Here is a 22,313-nt window from a genome sequence, read left to right on the forward strand (position 1 = left end):
TAGTTGCTTTGGTTCTTAGTTATAAATTCTATATTACGGAAACCATATGATTGCTCTTAATACTTTAATTATTTGTATCAAACATTCCTTCATTAAGTGCAAAGAGTAAACTGATGCCATTCACCACACAGCCTCCAGATGTTTATTGCTTCAGCATTTCTGAATCTAGCATTTCATAGGTTTGAAGACGGACATAAGAAAGTAAAAGACAGACACATATACACTTTTACAAGAAGGCCAATTGACCCCGTACAACATTTTTCTAATAAAAATATATTTTCATAATCTCAGTCCTCTGTACAGGTAAAAAAAACACAGATATATTTACAGGAACGCCAGACAAATGACAGTGTAAAAGTTTCTAATGCTACTTTCAGTTCAGGGCTCAGAGCTGCCGGGGTGTTGATGGTTTTTAAAATCACCAAATGTTACTGAGGGTGGAGGTGGAGTGCAGTCGGGTTCGCCAGCAGTCCGAGGATGGTGGAGAGACAGTGAAGCTTCTCCTTGACGTGCTCCGGCAACTTCTCGTTCTCTTTATACCTGTGGAGATGGCAGACGTGTCTCAGATTAAAGTGAAGATGTTGTGTAATATGTATCAACAATCCTTCATTACCAACTGCATCTTCCAAGAGAGGTTTACATTGTAGGAAGTTTTTCTTCTACTTTGATTTATAACGTTACCCTATTGTATCGTTCAAATTGATAGATTTGAGAATCAAAATTATTTTTACAGCAGAAAGCTCAGTCCTGTTTCAATATGGTGGCTAAATGAAAAAAAGTTTAAATAACTGAGTGTTAAGAAATATCTTATTCATGGCTCTATAATTAGAAATCTTTTGGATCAGTGTTTTGAGTAAATATTGATGAACTTTGATAATACATTTTTGTATGTGTAATAATGTATTTATTACTGTTTATTGATTTTAACCACCTTTTAACATAGGTTGTGTAAAGAGAAGATCCTAATAGAAATGTCAATGGCGGGATTGGTGGATCATTGATATTGCAGAGTTCAGATGGTTTAATACCTGTTATAGCTCCAGTAAGTCTCCCAGTTTAGTAAAGTCTCTAACAAAACTCAACATTACTTGATCAGCTGAACCCCAGCCGCCAGTGTTTTAATAATAAAGCTGATAAACACACGAGCACGTTTCCTACCTGGTGATCTTCCCCTCTGGAGACGTGTAGGTGATGCAGGAAACTCCAGCCTGAACCACCAGCTGGGAGCCGTTGTTGAACTGAACCCACACCTCTCCACTCGTCAACTGCAGAGACAGAAACCAAGATACCCTCTCTAAATCACAGAAAGATTTTATTTACAGATCTTTTAATAATGGGTTCATTTATTAAATTATTACCTGAGATGCCCATCCAACGTTTGGCACAAATATCGACTTCACCACTTTTCCTGTGCTTTGCACCAGGTCCTGTCGCACAGGGGAGCTTTTCTTACTCATGCTGGCTGTGGTGAAATCTGACCCATTGTATGACATCATCTGAAAATACAATTTAAAAACATATTAGGAAAAAACTCAGTGAAGCTGTCGACCAGAATGACTGTTAACAAAGTCCAACCAATTTTTTGGGACCAAAATGTGGCCGTAATCAATATTAAGAGATATCAATTTCCAACTCCAATATATGGGCTGATGATATCAAATATTATTTGGCAATGATTCTTAATATGTTGCTGTCTAACACTTGTGAAAGGGAAATTAAAAGGAAAACACAAATACAACCAATAAAAAATAAACAAACAGGCAACCTAAATGCAAATATTTCTGTGAAAGGCAAATATCTGCTTATATCTATCAGCCATTTAATATCCGATGGCGCTCTAACTGTTAAAGCATCTAAACCATTTAATATGATCATACATCTACAGTGTGAGGTTGAGACACTCACCGAAGGAGTTATCTGTGGAGGATGAGGAGGTGAAGCTGAATCATGGGCCACCGGGGGGGGTTGCAGGGTCGACAAGCACGGGGAGTCTGGGTTCGTAGGCCTCCTACGAAGAATAACAGAAATCAAACATCACACAAGATGAGGAAACTTGAGAGAACATGGAGCGTCCAATCCAAGGAAACCTCCTCTCACCTGCCGATGGTTATTGGGAAGAACGGGATGTTCTTGGTGCTGCGCTGCTCCTCCGCGGTGATGGCGGCCTCTAGTGACAGACACATGCTGTGGCCCTCGTCCGCCAGCTCCACGTAGAGCCTGCTCTCTGGGCTCAGGCCGCTCAGACCCACCTCGCCCTTCACTGTGTACGACTTCCCACTCTTCTCCACAACTCGCACCAGCTCGGATGTCTTGTGGCTCTTTGCTCCTGGAGGCAACATGTTTATGAAGCGTTATTCATCAACTCAGCGAGTCTTCTCCCTCTGTCGGATCACATGTTTCACCACACACATTAACTCACCGTCAAAAAAGCAAACCTCCAGGTCTGCGCTGGGAGTGTTCTCCATCAGCATGACCTTAGCGTACTTGGTGTAAAGCGTCACTTTAGGAGTCTTGGATTTCACAAGCTGCACAAACTTGGAGGCGTACTGGTATTTCTTCCAGTATTTTTCTACCAGAAAGAAAAACAAAGATATTCAATATTATAACAACTCTATTCTTACATTCGTTGATGTTATTGAGTGTGAAGTGTCCATTTAAATACCTGGAAGATCGTCATAACTACAGATAAGAATGTCTTCTGGAGGAGCGGGGGGGCAGTCAAGCACAGGAAAACCCTTTCCATTGTTAGGCTGGTATATCGTCACCTACATAAGACAAAAACAATAATAAAGCACCAATCACAAAAGTTATTATCATAATACAGAAAGTATTATCCTAAAATGTTAATGTGCAACTATGATATCAACCCTCTCACAGAAAATCTACAATAATTACTGAGTTATATTCAGAGTGCCACATCGTGAGCTCACCATCGAACCATCGCAGGAAAACCGAAGGACTTCTTTCACTCTCTCTTGACCACTTTGGTTCTTCAACAACTCCATACACACTTCACCTGTGTCCATGATGCTCACCTGTATGAAACACAAGAAAACATCACTTAGACTTAAAGAAAATGTTCACACGGTGAATATTAACAGATTTTTATACATAAGAAGTAATATCTTACAACAGCATTTTTTGTCTTCTGCCTGATCGGCTTCAGCCTGGCCGCACACAGAGGCAGGATTATGTCTCTCAGAGTTTTCTTCTCCTTTTCTGTGCCGGGTCTGGCTGAAGGAGGGTTTAACTCTCTGCCGTGAAGAGGCTGGAACTCTGCTCCAGGTATATTCTCTTTGTATGAATCTGGGTTGGAGGACAGCTGGTGGTGCAGATGGTTCTGGCTGTGGTGTGGATTCAGCCCTCGGCCCATGGGCTTATCTGACCAGGAGTTGTGAACCCCTAAAGGTCCTCTGCTGCTGCTGCTGCTGTGAGTGCTGCCGTCTGTTGGCCTCTGTCCAGAGCCTGAGATGAGAAAATATTGGTTAAGACTTGCTTAAACTGGTGGATTTTATTATTTTTAAGAGAGTTTAATTGTTAATTCATCATTTTAAACCCCTTCCTGGACAAGAATCTGTGCTTCAGATTAAATCCACTAACAGCTACAAATTATTTCATACATAGACATTTGTTAGCTCCGCCAACGAGGTTATGTTTTCATTGCCATATGTTTGTCTGTCAGTAGGATTACTCATAAACTACTCCATTCATTATGGAGCGGTGGGGCATGGATCCAAAGAAGAAGCTGGTAAATTTTGCATTTAATCCCGATAATCCCAAAATCCAGGATTTATCCCCCCCACTTCCTAAAACATGGTGAAAAAGGAGTGTCCTTCTAGTTACTAAAAGAGTTGAAATAATATTAGCATGCTCATTAGACTGAAGCAATAAATCAGAAATCTGTCACATATTCACTGGTCAAAAAGTTGTATAAAAAAATCTAATTTACCGTCATTATTGAGCCAGTTGGTGACTCCCTCCAGGTCCTGAAACTGAAGGCTTGGTGGGTGTGCCGTCTGTGTGGATAACGAATACCCAGAACTGAAAAACAGTCAAAACGAAGTCTTTTAGTTTCATGTTACATTTGAAAAATATATTAGAAGATGAATGAAGAGAAGTCTTACTTTGGCAATTGTTTGACAGGAGGAGATGGGAGTCTTCCATGTTCTGAAAATGGGTGTTGGGTGGAGGGCATGGAGAAGACTGGTCTTCTAACACCAGTCAGGGTGTCCTCTGAGTGGCATCGCTCCAGCTCATGACTTGACCCCTGTCCTGACGAACAGGAGCCAGAGCGGTCTGAAGAATAAGCTCTCCTCAGGTATCGAGAATGAGGCTGTCCGCCCTCTCCACCAGGGAAGGCCCGGCTCCTGCCCTCTCTATGAAATCGGTCTCCCGGGTGCTGCATGTGCCACTGATCTCCGTCCTCAAAGCAGGCGCTGACCGGTTGGCGTTGCAGGTTTGGAATGGGCATCATGCGATTGGGCAGGGCAGGGCCAACCATGTGCCTGGTTCTCCTCTGGAGGCGGCTGCCGCTGCTGGCTGAGGTGGAGGAGGTGCAGGCTGGGGAGATGGTGGCGATACCGCTGTCCATGGATCCTTCATCCCCCAGCACCAGCTCCTTGGTCCTGACCAGCAGGCTGTGGGTCATGAACGGGTGGTCCAGCACGGCAGAGAGGCTGGGCCGCTGGTTGGGGTCCCTCTGGAGCAGCTGATGGATCAGATCCTGAGCCTCTGGAGAAATATGACTTGGCATCTCGTATTCACCAAGAACCACTTTGGACAAGGTGTGCTTGACTGTGTCTGTGTCAAATGGAGGGCGCCCCATCAGGAAGGCGTAGAACATGCAGCCCAGGGACCAGACATCTGATTCCAAACCATGAGCGCTGTGAGTGGCCACCTCGGGGGAGATGTAGTTGGGGGTTCCACACATGGTGAAGTGCTTTTCAGTCGGGAGCTTGAGCTGAGTCGCCAAACCAAAGTCTGCTATCTTAATGTTCATGTTGCTGGACAGCAGAAGGTTGGACAAGGTCAAATCTCGATGCAAGATGCCGTGAGTATGTAAATACAGCATACCTTTCACTATTTGATGCATGAAATGTCTCGCTGTGGAAAGAAAAAACAAAACATTCAGAGACAGGCAGCTCACAAAACAGAGAGAATTTACTGCAACTTAATTCATTATTAAATTTTTTTTTTTTTTAAAGTTAAGTTATTCTTCCTGACCTTCATCCTCGGAGAAAGGCGTCTTGTGCTCTCTAAGGTACCGAGTCATCTCTCCATTGTGGCACATCTCCAACACCAGGTACACATAGTTGCTGTCCTCAAAGTAGTTGTAAAGCTAAAATAAAAGATATTATATAAATAACACTGTATTTATCATCATGTCAAAATGAGAAGACAAAAAAATTGGATTCAGTCTGAAATATTTGGTGATGTGGTGCAGAAAAAATGTGGGAATACTGAAAATTCACAGCAGTATCTAAACAATGGTTAATAGTTAAAGCTATAACAATTACCAGCTTAAAATTAAGAAGATGAAACTGGACGAATGACGATAACACTGAACACAATAAATTACCATGGCAACACCCGGACAAAGCCAAAACCCAGACTCAAACACAGATGACATGCTGCACACTGTAAATGTACGGGTTTGAATTACTTTGCCTTTAACTGATGCAAGTTTTACAGAGAGCAAGATCTTAGAATTAATGTCACAAAGAAAATATATATGAGACTTTTTGTGGCGGGATTACGATCCACTGTAACATGAGCTCTGCAAACGTTACCTCGAGTATTGAAGGGTGTTTCAATCGGCAGTGAATCTCCACCTCGTTTGTCACACGCTGGACCATACACGCCTTCTGCATCGCTTTTTTGTCAATCTGCAGACGGGAGCAACAGACACATAATTACACACCTGCCATTCACAGGATCAACGTATAAAACGGGAGCAAGGTGGTTGGTTCAGGTGGCTGATCGTCAATCTGTCGCCCACAAAGACATTACACTTATCAGACCTCAGCCAAGAGGAGGCGAGGGACCACCATGATCCCATGGGAGGCGACTTAAGGCCTAAATATCCAACAGTTCCACTTCATGCTTCGACGCACAGGAGAAGGTATAATTACCTCCTATCACTGACAAAGACGTTAATAGCGAAGGAAGGATTCTTACCGTTTTGATGGCAACCTCCAGACCCGTTTTTATCGATTTTGCCCGGTACACACATGCAAAGGAGCCTTTCCCGAGGAGGGTGAGGACCTTAAAGTCCTATAGAAAAAAACAAGAGGAATAAACATGAGGATCTACAAATGATCACTTGTAAAGTCTAGGTCAGAAATCAACTCTGTTAAGTTCCCATTACAAGCAGAATCTTTTTTTTAAATCCTGATACCTCGATCCTGAGCTCCTGAGCATAAGATAACCAGTGCTCTTCCTCCCTGCTGGTCCGCATGTCACCAGAGAGGTTTTGACAGAGACAGTGAATGACTTGATCAAACATCGTGCCCCTCGCCTGCGACATGCTGGGTGAACCGGAGAGTTAGCAGACCCCCGACGAGCTGGCATCGCAGAAATCCTCCCACAACAAACGTTAACTGTCAGACACCTGACGCAGCCATCTGGCCCAACCACAACCTCCAATTATCCCGGCTCTCCTCCCGCTCACCGCGGCCACTCGGAGCCGTCTCCAGGCGACATCCCCAAACTGATGCTGGGAGGAGGAGGAGGAGGAAGACTGTTTGTCCCCAGAGAGCAGCCTAGGGCCACGATGACACACCCAGACTGCAGAGGACACTACCAACAATAACACTAGTAATAGTAATAATATAAACAGCTAATTTTGTATTAAATCAACCACTTTCCACACAGGAAACACCAGCAGCCCAACACGATGCAGCGTAGGTTGATACAATGCTTACGTTATTTGCAAGTTAAATGGCCTTAGCATCACAGCAGCAAATAGTGATAAGTTCAATTCATTCAACTTTAATGTAGTAAACACTTAGCGTTACGAAGCAGCAGCAAACCGCAGCTAGCTGAACCCAGCGAGCTGTTTAAACCGTTAACACGATCTGCAAACGTACATTTAACTCGAGTTAGCAGCGCCTGTCTGCAGTTAGCTCGCTAGCTAGCGTTAGCCAAACAAAGAACTCACCTCGATCCTCTCTCCGATAGAAACACTCATGGCGGCCGTGTGTCGCCTCACGGCTTCATGCGGGTTTGTCCTTCAGGTCCTCGGTGCGTGGAGCTCATGTACGGCCGGGGCTCGGGTCCTCACCGGGCAGGTGAACGCAGTTCCCCCGTTCCCCTCCAAAACTTTGCCACTTCTTCCATTTTGAATATATCCGCCCGTTACTGCCGTGCTGACGTCACAAGACTTTACGTTGCTCGACAACAAACGGAGTGTGCCACGCCCCCTTGTAAAGGGCTCTACACGTGGACGAGTGAATCTACACTGAATGATCTATAAAGTCAGTTTTATAGCTGTTGTCTGAGTTTAGTTGCGCTTTTCATTTTGTATCTGTTGAGTTTTTCATGTGTTATGCATGTGTGTTTAATACATGTAGTCAGGTCTGTGCGTTCAGGGCTAGAGTCTGAAGTTTAAACATGTAAACAGGTTGTGCTTTCATCAATCACAGTCTTCAAGATTAAATAAGAAAATAATGTATAAAGAAATATGTACTGACCTTTGTAGATAGATAAAGAAACAACTCAAGATCTAGTTCTATGATCTTGCTTTAATAAACTTTATCCTGAATCTTTGATATATTGCTTACCTGTTCTTACAGATTTATCTTATTCCATGTCTTTTATTGTAAAGTAATTTGAGCTGCATTTTATGTATAAAAGGTGCTGCATAGAATTTGTTTTTAATTTTATTATATTATTATTATTATTATAAATCCCTGAGTCCAAGGTCTATTATTTGCTTTTTGCATCCACCCAACAGTCAAAAATCCCAAATATTATATTTCTAATTATGTACAATTTTAAAAAATCCTGATGTTCAAGGAACTGAATCCAGAAGTGTGGTGCTTTCTGCTTGAAATATGACCTTGAAAATATTTGGTTTATATTCTTTCAATCAAATCCAAATAAATAAATTGGCTTAATATTAGTAGTAATTCTCAGTCCCACACATAACTGATTCAGAAGTGTTTTTCTTTATGAAGTGAGAGTGATGGCAAAAATCGTATAGTGAAATAAAACAACTGGAACAACTTAATTGCTTTTCCAACAAATCTCAGTATGTAACCTCCACAGTGGGCTGTCCTTACCCCATCCCATGAAATCTAATATTTGTCAGTGTAAAAAAATTTGTGTCACTTTGAGATTAAATGTATTTATTTTATCCAACTTTAAACCCTAATAGAAAAAGCAAGAAAAAGAAAAAGCCAACCAGTCATTACCTAAAGATATTTGATGTGTCAAGCATTGCTGTTGTTAATTCTAGGACTGTTATTTATGTACATGCTGGCTGCTTTCATTTACTAAAATACTATTTACAGTCTCTCAACATGAACATCATTTCAAACTCATTTAATACAAATATATATAATTTGTATTATTGCATACATACTAATATTTCCTCAATAGCAACTGATTGCACAGAGCTTACTGTTTCTGTTATGAGTGAGAGGATTAACTGCTGATACTGGACGTTTATGAGACACATGGAATGCAAACATGAAGTGTACCTTGATGTACGGTACTGAGGAAACAGTTTTTACGTCAGGATCAGAGATTAATCTATTGCATCATTCTTTGATTTATTAAGTAAGAGAATAAAGCACACCATTGTCACACATGAGGATGAAGGGTTGAGAAGAAAAACCTCAAAGGTCCAATGAGGGGCACAAAAACAAATCCACAAAGTGGCTGGTGAGGTTTGAAGTGTGGTCCCAGGTATCGATGTTTCTACTGTCTAAATCAGGGGTGTCCAAACTACGGCCCGCGGGCCAACTGCGGCCTGCCATCCATTTTTAATTGGCCCGCATCAAAGCCTCAAAATATAATATATTTTTAAAAAACTACCAATCAGGAGCACTTAAATGGCCCTTACTTAAAGCACTTTGTTTTGCTATATTTTTGAAGAAATTGTACTTCCTTGATTCTGGGTTTGTACCCTCGGGTTTGAATGCACTTATCGTAAATGGCTGTGGATAAAAGCTTCAGCTAAATGAAATGTAATGTAATATAATGGACTATGGCCCACTGCATTGCACTTCTCAGTTAAGACACGCCCCCCCGCCCTGAGCCACACTGTCAACAGTCCGATCGAGGGCAGGGGGGCGTGGCAGCGTGAGTGGCCCAGTCCTTCGTATTTTTTTCTGTATGTGGCCCTCGGGACAAAAAGTTTGGACATCCCTGGTCTAAATGGTCAGTGGTGGTAAATGCAGTGATGGAGGCCGAGTTTGAGTCTCAGTCCACCTCCATCTCTTTCGTGCCAGGCTTTGTCTGCTGGCTTCCCTTTGCGTCTGCCTTCCCCTCTGCTCCGTCTTTGGCGGTCGGGCCGTTATGAGCGCCGCTGTTTTGGTCGTTGACCTCAGGGGCCTCCTCCACGTAGGGCTTTGGCCTGTTGATCACTGGGTTACATAAGTCATCCAGTTCCTGGTGAGAGGGTTGTTGGCAAAAGGTTAAAAAAATCGGCAGATCTCATCACTTCTACGGGAAGAAAGAATTAATTCAAATACCTGTATTTTGGCAATGATGTCTGCTACTTTGACGACGGGATCTTGGGTTACAGTGAGTTTGCTCTGTGAATTCATCTTGCTGTTCATCCAGCCCATGCTTTCACTCACACACTTCTCCACGGAGCTCATTTCCTCTGCACTCAAGTGTTGATAGCGCTCATCCTGGGAAAGAGATTGTGACATGAAGATTATTTTACAGTTCTTGGCAATTACAATTTGTTCATTTGGTAGAAGCGGCCATGAACTTGGGTAAGACACAAAGGCTTCAGAGAGAGCTGGAAGTGTAAATACCAAGTACTTAAAGTGTTCAATAAGATAACATGTGGGATATGAGGTGAAGTGTGCAGCAATACTTAGGCCTGTAAGAGTGTTACAGATGTTAGGAGAGGAAGTGCTTTTTTATTTATGCTTTATTTATTAATTACTAAAACATTATAAATAATAAATACATCATAAATGAATTAAGATTGGTTCCATCTATGAAACTAAAAGTGACAGTGTCACAGAAACATAAAAAAAGCATTTGAGCTACACAAAGTCAGAGAGAAAGAACAACACAGAGTAGTGTGTTCAATATCTGAGACCCATTTGTACTGTGATACTTTGAGAAAACAAGTTGTCTCATTTTTAAACATTGAATTTCTTATAACAGGACAGTGTATCACGGGAAAAATTATAATTTACCTTCTGCTTATATGAATCCACAAACTTCATGTAGAGCTGCAGCTTCTTTCCCAGCTCCTCGAAAGCCCTGGGTCTATCCTCCTGCTCTCTGTGGCGTTCCTGAATGGGTTCCCCCAACCTCTGCAAAAATACTTGGTGGTTAATGTCACTTAAAAAACTTAAAAACCTTTCAAATGTCTCAATATAGCCGTATGAGTTCATATCTGAAGTTGAAAACAGAAATGTTGTTGAAAGAAATACAAACAAACCTTTAGTGCCTCAAGCTTCTCCTCATAGACTTGTTTGGGTTGATCCTCGCCGTCCTCATACAGCCAGGTCTCTGTGTCCTCGAGCATCAGGGTCAGACGGTTACTGTCCTGTTAATGAGGTTCAAACATATACAACATCATTCACTTTACTACATCAGGGTGAATAATATTATGAACGTACGTACGAAAGTGGCACCTACCTCCTCAGTGATATACTTTTCATACACCCCACACAGTTTGTCCCGCAGATCGTATACGTACTCCTCCACTGTATTTTTGGCATCATTCCGCTCTTTCACCAGTTTGTCCTGAACAATCATCTGACGCTGTGAGGAAACAGACAAACACACAAAGGACAAAGTATAAGGTCTGGTAACATCAAGGAAATAACCAAATATAAAATCCCATTCACAAACAGTGCCATCAAAACAGATCTCAGAGTTTAATTATCACCTTTCTGACAAAGGGTGTTCTAGTTTATAACAGGATAACGATTAATGAAAAGGTTATAGATTTGTAATATATGAATTTTCTTTTCACTAATAAATAAGCAGAGATTGATGCACCGACTTAGATTTTAAGTGGTTTTTAAGAAAATGATTTTGGCTTCCAGAAAGTCACGTGTGGTTGCGATTAAAAAATCTTATCTCAAAATCTGCCATTAAGACAAATGATTCAATTTAATATTAAGACATGATCCACTTGTGTAATGGACTAAAGAAACAGACCTAAAGCTCTTCTTTACCCTCCCTTATCTAAAACATTTAGTTAGGAGAACTTTATTCAACAGATTTATTAGAAGAGGGCAAAATGTGGAGCAATTTATTCCCCTATAATAAAGATTAAACCAATTAGTGATCACTGAACTGTGGGTCCTTCTTTAAACAAATAGTGCTCTGAAAAAAATAATGGCAATTTGATGAGTCAGTCAATCACAATAGGCCAACACAGCACATATCAAGTTTTAACCCAACTTTAGAGTTCAGGTCATCAGCATTTCAATGGAGCTCTTACCTCATACTCCACAAAGTTATTAAGAACGTCACTGTCGAGCTGTCGAATGTTGTTGGCTGCGATGGGAAGATCAACACTCTTCACCTTGGCTTTGGGCTTACTTCCCCCGGCTGCTGGGTCCTGCTTTTCCCCAGAGGAACCCTCCTGGATCAGAAACCATTAAGACCAGACCTTTTAGCCACAAGCCTAATATAACTTACCTTACAGCATATTTAAAAATTTTCAAATAAACCAGTGTGATTTAATGTAAGAAAAAATGCATTGATATGCAGCATTTACATTTTTATAAAATATTTTTTGAAGGACTGCATCGCTTCATTCAATTGTCAAATCTGGTTACAAAAATGTAAACACGAGAGTCATTTTATAAAAACACAGGATACTTGTAGTGGCTTAAAGGAAAATAGAAGCGCAAACCAAAGTTCAAGCACCACTGACCTTACTGCTGGAACTATTTTCATCGCTCTGTTGATCCCCCTGGGTCTGACCTTCCTGGTCCACCTGCATTTTGGTCTGAGACACAACAAACAATCAGCTGCTTTTATTCAAGTCTGGTTACTTGTAGTATTTAAATCGTTTTATCAAAAGAAGCAATGGAAACAAATGATTGCAAATGATTCAATGTGAAGGCAAGGAAGAGACCATTTATTTCACTGTGAATTAAACTGGGGGCTGACTTTGCCCTCACTTAAGCAGAGGTTACAAAATAAAATCCCTTTACCTGATCCTCTGCTCGGCCTTCATTCTGCACCATTGGCTCCGAGTCAATCTGCATGTCCTCTCCCTCTCCTTTCTGCTTCTCGATCAGAGAGGCACTCGACACACTGAAGATGCCATGGACGTTGACGCGCACTTTGACCTTCACCTTAGAACTGTCTCCGTCTGGCTGTGGAACCACATTCTGTACTGAGAAACATCCTGATGGATGGAAAGAAAACAAATTAGTTTATTTTTTTCATCTATATATTCCCCTGAACAGGCAGGTAGAAGGCAGTTGATGCTATTAACTGTTAATCCACCTGAGAGTACATCCCTTCACACACATGTTCACACAGACAGGAGCCATCTGTGGTAGACTGAGCCTGATACCTAATTACCATCTTGGTTGTAGATTCCCACAGGGACTCAGCCACAATGCCCCTCTATCCAAAAAGACTTCCTAAGACAAGTGCACCACTCTCTCCTTGATGTAAAAGCTACATATCTTCATAGATTTAAACCTTAAAATCTGTGAATCTTACTAAGAAGTGGATCCCTAACAAGAATTTGTATCTTTCAGAGAGCAGAATGGGATCCGTGCCGTACCTATCCTGTGGTCTGGGTACGGGAGCTCTGCAGGTCTGCTGTAGAAGGCTTCCAGGTCAAAGGGCTCCTTCTTGTGGAAGGTGATTACTTTGGAAAACGGAGCAGCGTGATTCTTACTGAACACCTCACATTCGCTGTAAATGCAGCAAGAAAGAGAGAAAAGTCAGACAACTGAGTCGGCACACAATGTATCTACACGCTGGTTGCTATAGCTTCATTTCGTACGTTGAAGAATGACTAAGGAAAATAACAACGCTCAATAACAACATTAAAACATATAGTCTCCTATGTCTTTACCCCAGTCCATCCTCTTTTGGTGATTTCCAGCGGAGAGTGATGGGAAAGGGAACCACATCAGTGATGGAGAATTCGCGCACCTTAAAGGCTGGAGACAAGATTGCGCACTACACCCACACGTCACACACACACAGACACACATTTACTGCATTATAGTACACTGAAGCAAAACATTAGCAATCCATGTGAGTGAAGAGTCTTACCTGAAGTGCGCAGCCTCTTGCTACAGCTTCGTCTGCGTTGAGCGTAGTGCTGATGTCTTTGCCGAAAAACTTTCCGATCCGCTCCTTGAATGCCGGGATTCTCGTGGCTCCTCCAACGAGCTCCACTGCATAGATGTCGTCTCGGCTTAGCTCTGCCACGAAACACACACAGGGCTTTAGTGGATTCTTCATTTATATTTCATTCAGACGAATACATTTAAACTTTGAAAGACATACTTGATTGTTCAAGCGCTGCTTTCAGTGGCATTTCCACCCTCATCAGATATTGAGCACACATGTCCTCAAAATGGCCCCTGTAGGATACAAATAGAGAAAGAAAAAAACATTACGTTGCAGGAATTCGCACAATGGTGATATAAGCATTAAGAAGAAAACAATCTAAACACATTTGTACCTGTTCATCCTGCTAGAAACATCAATGTCATTCATGAAGCACTCTATGTTCAGAGGCAGGTCGGAGCAGTTGGCACTCATGAGCTTCTTCAGCTTCTCGCACTCCTGGTGCAGCCGCAGCAGAGCCCTCGGGTTGTCCCTCACGTTGAGTTTGTACTTCCCCTTAAACTCCTCGCAGAAGTAATCTACCAGCACCTCGTCACAGCAGCGCCCACCGAGGTACGGGTCGAACGCCGTGGCAAGGACCTGAGGGACCGCACCGACAATGAGCTTAGAGTTTAAAGGTGATGGTGTGGATGGATTGATAGATCAAGGTGAGAAAAGACTGAATGCTAACCTTGAGTTTGCCTTTGTTGAAGGCTGTGACTGAGACCTGGAATGACGAATGTCCCATGTCCACAAACACCACATTTCTAGGCCGCTCTTCTGGATTAGGAAGGTCCTGTTTGTAGATCCCATAGGCCAAAGCCACTGTTCAAAAGAAACATTGGGGTTTTATAACATTAAGAGTGAAACCAAGTGCTGAGGTCCTGTTGAAACTGTGCAAATACCTATTTTACTATTACGATATGACGGCAGCAGAGGTTGGTACCATCCAAAAACTTAAATGAGACATATTGAGCTAAAATTCAGGTCCATAATCTTAACTCGGGATATAACTTAAAAGTTTAACATGCTCACATGTTCAGAAAACACATCACTTTCTTCATATACTATCATTGCTGTAGCTCCTCTTTTCAGCCTCTGTCTGAAAAACTTTGTTTTAGCTCCCGTCTCTTTAACTCCCCCCCTCCCGATGAAGCCCACTCTGATGTGATTGGTCCACCGCTTCCCGCTTTACCTGGTTTTGTTAGGGGCCGTGCCAGACAAGATAAACTGAAAAACTTTATTATTATTACTATATTATAATCACAAAAACTGTGCCCGTTACATCTTAGTCTTATCCTGACACATCACTGTTACAATTCCTCCAGGAGCACTGACCTGCAGTGGTGTCATTAAGTAGCCGTAAACAGTTCAGCCCTGCAATCTGGGATGCATCAAACACCGACTGTCTTTCTGCATCAGTGAAGAAACTTGGGACCTATGAGGCAGAGCACCAATCAGTGTGTGTCACTCAACCACAAAGTCAAATTACGTGGACGGTTTTCTGTCTTCCATCACTCACAGAGATGACACAGTCCACCACCGGCTTCTTCAGGGCGCTCTCTGATGTCTCCCGCAGCTTGGTGAGCAGCATCCCTGTGATCTGCTCAACAGTGAACACTTTGTCCTCGTCCAAATAACGCACCTGCAAACGCAATGAAGACATCTGTAGACATCAGTGAATCCTACTCACTCATCATGGTCAGCATCGTGGCTGAATTAAAATGAAACAAGGTTTGCGTAATAGAAGTTTGTTCAGTGCTTCACCTTAATTCCGGTGTTTCCATTGGGCAGTTTCTGTAAGCTGTAAGGCAGTTTGGGTTTTTCCCCTTGAACAAACAGGTCATCAAATGCTCTGCCGTGGAACTTTTTGAAGCCATGGACTGTGCTTTTGAAGTTTGTGATCATCTGCAATAACAAAATACATTTCGCAATGAGATGTTTCATAGTTCCTCTGTAAATTTGAATTATAAGAGTGATAGCGACAGTGTGTCTTACCCAGTCAGTGTGTAATGTTGATTTTATTGCACAGATTAGACAAAAACAAATGGGATGATCTTACTTGACTCTTTGCTGCATTTCCAATCAAGCGGTTTTTGGAGGCCAAAGACACACAAGACCTTGATGGAAGACAAACACACATCAGCGAATTAGGGACGCCACGACAGAAATAATCTAGCTACTGCAACAGATGTGGCAGATGTGACGAAGCAGAACTGTAACAGACAGACGTCGGGTGATGAGCGGCCGATTTCGAGCTGGGAAATATATATCAACAAGGAGAGTCTGAGGGAAAGCCACGAAACTAGGGCAGTGAGACGGAAAAGCTCGGCTCCCAAAGAAAGCTCATCCTGTGCAGAAAACAAATTACTGAAAGGCCTCTTGGTCTCATTAGACTTCAGACTTCACTGCGATGCTGACAAAGATGAATGTGTCTGTTCCAATGGGGGGGTGTAGGGGTCCGTTTCTCCTTGGCTGGCAGTGACAAGTCACTCCCTAGTTTCACCTTGCCACAACAATATCCCTCAATATTTATTCTATGGATCCCTGTTTTCAGGATGCTGCAGCAAAAAACATACCCTCAGAGGCAGAAGTGTCTCTGTATTATGACATAAGAGCATTCATAGCATCTTCAATAAATAAATAAAGCCACTATCATGATGCGTGGATTTAATTCCTGCACAAGCTGGTCCTGAAGGGCAGCATGCATGTGGTATTATATTTTTAAAGGCCTTAAAATCAACCTATTTAATTTATTCTAGGATATCTAGTAAATGCTAAATAATCTGGATATCACGTCTTCCTTTGAGTTGCTGATCGGGGTCAAGTTGAACTGAAGGGAGAGAGAGAGAAAGAGGGAGAGAGGGGGAGAGAGAGAGAGAGAGAGAGAGAGAGAGAGAGAGAGAGAGAGAGAGAGAGAGAGAGAGAGGAGAGGCTCGTCTCTCATAGCGACATGCTGACCCACAGTAACCTGCTGTGACCGTGAATAAACCAGTAGTCCCAGGCCTCATCACCATCACCACCGTCATGCCCCCCCTGCGGCCTCAGGACACACGCGTTGCGTAACAAACTCTCATCCGCACACAGCGATGATGAAGAGGATGATGACGATGAAGAGGATGTCCGTCACTATACTCACGGCGTGCATCTGTCACTGTAGTCATTGGCGATGGTTTCGATGCCGCCGCTCCTCGCCACGGCGATGTAACAGTTCTGGAAACCCACATCGATGCCGACCACCGACATGTCGAGATCTGTCTGGATTCAGCTCGTCCCAGTGACGCCACGCAACGACCACTGCACTTGACACCTATGAGAACAGAAGTATATATATGTGGACTTAATATGTCCGTCCGGTCCTCCTCTGCTTCGTGGGGAGATATATACGAGTCAGCTGGCGGAGAGTTACTCGCTGTTATGTAAGTCCGGCTGTTTATAGCGGAACTCGTGGAGAGCGGTTCCCGGGAGGCGGTGATGCGCAGGCGGATTCTCCCTCTGCTCCGCGGCCTCTACGTCACCACCACGCCGATGCTCCCAGGCCCCGCCCCCGGGTGCCTCTGATTGGCTGCATCGCACCCATCGCCCTTACGTGATTGGTGCGACAGCCAACCCGATGACGGAGGAATCTAGAACCCCCCCTCCCCCTCCCCCCCATCCAATTTCAAAGGAGAATACGTCACAGGTAATACAAGCACGTTTTTCCCCTCTTGATTAAAGGAATAGTTCACCGAAAAAGGAAAATTCACTCATTGTATACTCACCATAATATAATAAGATTATACAATAAGTGTTTGAGTGCACAAAATACTTTTGGAGTTTTAGGGGTAAGCAGCGTTTCAGCCTTTATTGAATACAATTGGAGTAAATGGTGACCCATTCTTAAAACGTTAAAAAAACAAACATGAAATGCATCCACACTGCTCCTGTGGTGTCATGGAAGTGTCCGGAAGCCAGACATTCATATTCAACGTAATTTACACCATGTCTTTTTATCCATTCTCTAGGCAGATACTTTCAGTGGCCTTGTTCTAAAAAATAATTATTTTCCCCTGAATTTTCAAAACTGATTTCTTGACTTTTTTATTATCAACAAATTCATCAATATCTAATAAAAAACAGGAGGAGTCCCAACAACTTTCCCTCAGGCCAACTGGAGTTGACTTCGCACAACACAGGACCCCTGTTGAAATAACACTAAATTGACTATTTTATTAATATGAATACCAAAACAATAATATAGCGCAATAATACATTTTAATATTCAATATTACTGTTCATGTGCAATATTACCACATTTAGCATCATATGTTCAATATAACTCCCATAGATCTTAATCCCATTGTCATTTCTACTTTCTATTGCCAGTTTAGTTTAGTATTAGATAATTGCCTCTCATAACTTATTGTACTTTCAATTATATTATTTTATACTTAATACTCAACTGTTGTAGTCTATTGTATATTGTACTATTACTGAATTATCTTATTATATATTATATATCTAAAGATGGAACAAGAATTTCCCTTAAGATTAATCAAGTCTATCTTATCTTATTGTATCTTAATTCACGCCAGCAGTTCCCTTTAGCTCCACTTTTCTTCTTAGACTTTTATGGAACCATTACATCACCCCAGTCGACATTCATCTGTGCATGACAGAGAAATCAGACAGCATTCCCCTAAAGTGACATCCTAAGCACAGACCCTGACTTGAACCCTTGTTTCCTTGCTCAGGAAGCCGCTCCTTCACGTTGGGACGCAGCCTCACGGGCCTGAGAACAGGAAGTGGCAGTCTGACAAACTGAGCTAACCAGCTGGTTGTGGTCAGGTAGCTTAGCTCGGCATTTAACCCGGTAGCCACCATGGGACTGTTCGGCAGATCAACGGAGAAACCACCCAAAGAGCTGGTGAGTGCTGACAGCTGCGGGCCACCACTGTCTCTCAGAGTTTCCACCTTAGAAAGGGAGAAACGATTAGCCTTTAGCTAGCCTTGCTAGCGTTAGCTGTCACTTTAAGTCAGCTTCGTTCAAACTGTTGCTACTTTCGCTAATTAAATGTGAGACATTATGCTCGTTAGAAATGACCCAACAATCCCTGACACATCCGGTAACATCATCACTAATGTATTACAGGTTATGTGCTTGTTTATATCCGCTATCATCCGAGATATTTGTGTTATTTTGGTGTGTGTGTTGAGAGCTAGCTAGCTAGCATGTAAGCTAGCACAAGTCCAGTGTAAACAAACCCTGATTTGTCTCGCTCGGGCTGGCTTCCCGCTGTGTTGCACTTTAGCACGGATCATCTTCATCGTCGCTTTAGTTTAGTGCTGAAACTTATGCATGAAACTTACAGTATCTATTGAGGTCACACTAATACAGCCTGTAATAACGCTGTGTCCTTTCAGATCAATGAATGGTCTCAGAAAATCAGGAAGGAAACGAGAGTGATTGACAGACAGATTCGAGGTAAGATACAGTCAATATTTGAAGCCACCACCACAGAACAGCAGTAAATATAAATATAAATATTATCACAATCATCAATTTCTAAATCTGCTTTGACTCAGGTTCAATTAATTATCTTGAAGCAATGACATGAATTACATAAATAATTTATTGCAATTGTTATAAGCTAAAAGAAGGGGGAATTTGACCAGAGACTTATTGAATTACTTTACTGGCCATAAAGATGTTAATTTAGTATTGCTCAGTGAAAAGTATTGATAACTTTTTATACATAAAGTATTGACTCATTATTCCGATTTGCTGAATAATGAACAAATGAATGAATACGCCCTGCAGTCAATGACTTAATCGTTAATCACAATAATTTGTTTGTCTTGTATGTGCTGACATCCCGTTTTCTTTCAGATATTCAAAGGGAGGAAGAGAAAGTTAAAAGATCTATCAAAGATGCTGCCAAGAAGGGTCAGAGGGATGTGTGTGTGATCCTCGCAAAGGAGGTGATCCAGTCAAAACGTGCTGTCACAAAACTTTACGCCTCCAAAGCCCACATGAACTCTGTGACGCTCAGTATGAAGAATCAGATGTGTGAGTTTCAGAGTACAGCAGCTATGTTTTTTAATCTTTAAGTCCACATTGTCAACTTTATATCCACGTCTGTCAGTGAAGAAAGGTTATTTTCTGTATTTCTAGCTTTACTGCGTGTAGCTGGGGCCCTGCAGAAGAGCACCGAGGTCATGAAAGCTATGCAGAATCTCGTCAAAGTCCCAGAGATCCAGGCCACAATGAGGGAGCTGTCAAAGGAGATGATGAAGGTCGGCAGCAGCATCCAACATACATAGATCATGTTTATAGTCAGGTTACAACAAGACGTTTGATTCTGCAGCTGACTCATATCACTAACAAAACTTTCTGTCTCATAACGGAAGAAGTGGCCAAATCATCTTATCGTGTACTCATGTTGATATTTCAGGCTGGAATCATTGAGGAAATGCTGGAAGACACATTTGAGAGCATGGAGGATGGGGAGGAGATGGAGGAGGAAGCAGAGGAGGAGGTTGACAAGATCCTCTTTGAGATCACAGCAGGTACAAATATTTGTTTAATCAGCACGTCTCTGTTCCCCTGTTCTACAACAAAGTCGTGGGATCTATCTGATGAACCACAGGTAAAATTATACTGCAGATTAATAACACATATATTTGAATTTGCTGTTCTAGGTGCCCTTGGCAAAGCACCGAGCAAAGTCGTCGATGCCCTGCCTGAAATGGAGCCTGCAGGAGCCACTGCGGCCTCTGATGAAGAATCGGAGGAGGACATTGAACAGATGCAGTCAAGATTGGCAGCTCTGAGGAGCTAAGGTGAACTGTCACTGATGCACTCCATAAAGGACGGAGAGAACTCTGGTGTAGGGTTTACAGTGCTGAGCATCCTCTGTGCTTCGTATTATAACTATTATTACATTTCACATAATCAGTTGGGATTAACTTTTTGCTTTGGAAGTTAATAACTTTAAAAAGTTGGTTTTTACAGAACATTTGTTCTGCTAGATGAAAAGGTGTGTTTTGTTTTTTGTTTTTTTTTAATCATCAAGGTGCAACTCCTTGGTAACTTTATTATCCAAAGTCAAACAGAAGGTTTAAGGAAGTGTAAATAATGTAAGTATGAAAAGCCTGCTGTGCCTACAGTGCTTCATCATATTCTTCTCCCGTCCTGAGTTATGGACTGGTGGTGGAGGACTTGGGCGTTTATGATCCAAACAAATAATTGAATAATTTCTCATGAATCCATCCTGCACATGAATTACATCCTGGATCAATATTCAGCAGTAGTTCTTATCTCTTAGCTTTTGGTTTGTAAGCAACAGCTGTTCTGTTTACTAGTGCTTAGCCTGAAATGTCTGAAACACTATCGACGAAGGGTGGATTTCTCTTATAATTGCTTTATTTTCTGTACTGTCTAAAGGTGTCTTTTCTGTATGTGGTCATACATGTGAAAATAAACTTGTCAGAAAAATGCACAGGCATTGCCCTAACCCATTCTTTGCATTAACATTCTGCGTGTTAAATGTTTTGACTTCCTATCATGGTTGAATTCCTTGTCAGCAGGAAGAGGAAGAGGAAATGGAAGGAAAGGTCGGTGCAGAATCTTATGTATCGTGGAAATATTGTGTGTATAATTTTTCTATGTGAATGAGGAAAGAAATACGGAAATAAACTTTAAATAACAAAGTTTGCCAACAAGAAGAATGCATTACATCTGTTCTAATCTCAGTGTTGATCATACTAGCTTTTTTTTTCTAATGCAGCCCTTTAGCATCACAATAAATTAGATATTAGGTCTGTTAAGGGAAATCTGAACCTGCTGGTTTGCAATAGCTCACTCAGCAGGTTAAAAACTTTACTGCATGGACACTTTCAATCTCAGCCCAGAGCTCAGCAGATGTGAAACCAAACCGTACCATCAGGAACAATTGAAATTACATCATCCACCGTCCCCTGACTGCTTTCCTGCAATATCAATTGTAAAATTGTGAGAGTATTTCATAATATTTTTAAAAAGGTATGAATATTACATTTTTTGGTTGACCATTTTGAGTCACCCTTGTTTTTGAAGCCGTTCCCTCGGCTTTAACGCTAACAAAAGGATTCGATTTCGACCAGCCACAGCCCTGCCTCGGCGGCTTTTTGTTGTACTGTAACAAAACCTTGCCTCTGCTGTCGGTCTCCAGTATGTAGGCCACAGGCTGGACAGTGAAAAGTTACTGTAGCTCTAACTGGTGCAGCTGTCCACAGGTCATAGTGACCACAGGGAGAGACATATCTAGGCCAGGCCAAATCTCATGGCTTTAGATTTTGTTTCTGATTTCTGTCGACACCCTCGACTTGGATTAGATTTCATGACACTCACAAAAGAGAGTTTGAACTTTAACTCACAGTGTAAATCCAGTGGTGTAAGGTTCAAATGGAATGTATTTATTCAATAACACCAAGTGACAAAAGAATGGACATTTAATAAACTTTCTTTACATGGAACCACTTTCAAAATGTTTAAACCAGAGACACTTAAAAAAACTTGGGGACAGGGTGTAGTTGTATTTGCTGTGATTAGTTCCTTGATGTCTGGACAAATAACAATGCTTCTGTTGTACTGGTGCACGGTGCGTCATGGGATCGTTGGCTGGGAGTGGGATGGGGTCCAAAGGTAAATAAATCGGTTGTCATAACGCCCATCAGGCCCTGCATGGATCCTATATCCCTGCCTGAGAGGCTCCTCTTCGTGCTGGGTGTGAGTGTCGTCTGCGCAATGCAACACTGCCATCTATGGACAACAGCCGTGTTGT

At 42.1% G+C, this 22,313-nt stretch overlaps 3 protein-coding genes across 7 annotated transcripts; 1 reads left to right on the forward strand and 2 right to left on the reverse strand.

The window, feature by feature from the left end:
• Positions 1 to 138: 138 nt before the first annotated feature.
• plk4 (polo-like kinase 4 (Drosophila)) lies at positions 139 to 7,193 on the reverse strand. The gene is made up of 15 exons (XM_061083081.1): positions 7,160 to 7,193; positions 6,178 to 6,273; positions 5,790 to 5,885; positions 5,224 to 5,338; positions 4,125 to 5,103; positions 3,950 to 4,041; positions 3,131 to 3,465; positions 2,931 to 3,035; positions 2,663 to 2,765; positions 2,420 to 2,569; positions 2,098 to 2,326; positions 1,906 to 2,008; positions 1,359 to 1,496; positions 1,159 to 1,265; positions 139 to 540 (listed from the first exon to the last, which is right to left on the reverse strand). The coding sequence occupies exons 1-15, from the start codon at positions 7,187 to 7,189 to the stop codon at positions 429 to 431; spliced, it is 2,790 nt and encodes a 929-aa protein (XP_060939064.1). The 5' UTR covers positions 7,190 to 7,193; the 3' UTR covers positions 139 to 428.
• A 2,104-nt stretch (positions 7,194 to 9,297) lies between these two features.
• hspa4l (heat shock protein 4 like) lies at positions 9,298 to 16,755 on the reverse strand. Of its 5 annotated transcripts, none has more exons than XM_061082846.1 (19): positions 16,649 to 16,755; positions 15,572 to 15,629; positions 15,277 to 15,417; positions 15,032 to 15,154; positions 14,848 to 14,947; positions 14,201 to 14,334; positions 13,865 to 14,109; positions 13,687 to 13,763; positions 13,450 to 13,601; positions 13,247 to 13,353; positions 12,950 to 13,083; positions 12,378 to 12,562; positions 12,083 to 12,157; positions 11,645 to 11,788; positions 10,831 to 10,956; positions 10,631 to 10,738; positions 10,383 to 10,502; positions 9,699 to 9,860; positions 9,298 to 9,615 (listed from the first exon to the last, which is right to left on the reverse strand). In XM_061082846.1, the coding sequence occupies exons 1-19, from the start codon at positions 16,753 to 16,755 to the stop codon at positions 9,427 to 9,429; spliced, it is 2,487 nt and encodes an 828-aa protein (XP_060938829.1). In that variant the 3' UTR covers positions 9,298 to 9,426. The 5 variants fall into 5 exon arrangements, with proteins under 5 accessions (XP_060938829.1, XP_060938828.1, XP_060938827.1 ...); XM_061082845.1 differs by having other exon boundaries at positions 11,645 to 11,785; positions 12,366 to 12,562; XM_061082844.1 differs by having other exon boundaries at positions 12,366 to 12,562.
• Positions 16,756 to 18,288: 1,533 nt separating this feature from the next.
• chmp3 (charged multivesicular body protein 3) lies at positions 18,289 to 21,201 on the forward strand. Its single transcript, XM_061082520.1, has 6 exons — positions 18,289 to 18,415; positions 18,913 to 18,973; positions 19,379 to 19,558; positions 19,664 to 19,785; positions 19,944 to 20,058; positions 20,191 to 21,201. Exons 1-6 carry the CDS (start codon positions 18,371 to 18,373, stop codon positions 20,328 to 20,330), a joined length of 663 nt encoding a protein of 220 aa, XP_060938503.1. The 5' UTR covers positions 18,289 to 18,370; the 3' UTR covers positions 20,331 to 21,201.
• The last annotated feature ends 1,112 nt before the right edge of the window (positions 21,202 to 22,313 follow it).

Source organism: Limanda limanda, chromosome 12, assembly GCF_963576545.1.
Source record: "Limanda limanda chromosome 12, fLimLim1.1, whole genome shotgun sequence".
Taxonomy (NCBI): domain Eukaryota; kingdom Metazoa; phylum Chordata; class Actinopteri; order Pleuronectiformes; family Pleuronectidae; genus Limanda; species Limanda limanda.

Coding starts and splice junctions, on each gene's coding strand:
- plk4 (XM_061083081.1), bottom strand. CDS start 7,189: ATGAGTGTTTCTATCGGAGAGAGGATCGAG. Junction 1,266..1,358: donor ACGTTGGATGGGCATCTCAG/GTAATAATTTAA, acceptor CTGTCTCTGCAG/TTGACGAGTGGAGAGGTGTG. Junction 541..1,158: donor CCAGAGGGGAAGATCACCAG/GTAGGAAACGTG, acceptor CCATCTCCACAG/GTATAAAGAGAACGAGAAGT.
- hspa4l (XM_061082843.1), bottom strand. CDS start 16,755: ATGTCGGTGGTCGGCATCGATGTGGGTTTCCAGAACTGTTACATCGCC. Junction 15,155..15,276: donor ATGGAAACACCGGAATTAAG/GTGAAGCACTGA, acceptor TTGCGTTTGCAG/GTGCGTTATTTGGACGAGGA. Junction 13,764..13,864: donor GTTTCTAGCAGGATGAACAG/GTACAAATGTGT, acceptor TGTATCCTACAG/GGGCCATTTTGAGGACATGT.
- chmp3 (XM_061082520.1), top strand. CDS start 18,371: ATGGGACTGTTCGGCAGATCAACGGAGAAACCACCCAAAGAGCTG. Junction 18,416..18,912: donor AGAAACCACCCAAAGAGCTG/GTGAGTGCTGAC, acceptor GTGTCCTTTCAG/ATCAATGAATGGTCTCAGAA. Junction 19,559..19,663: donor CAGTATGAAGAATCAGATGT/GTGAGTTTCAGA, acceptor CTGTATTTCTAG/CTTTACTGCGTGTAGCTGGG.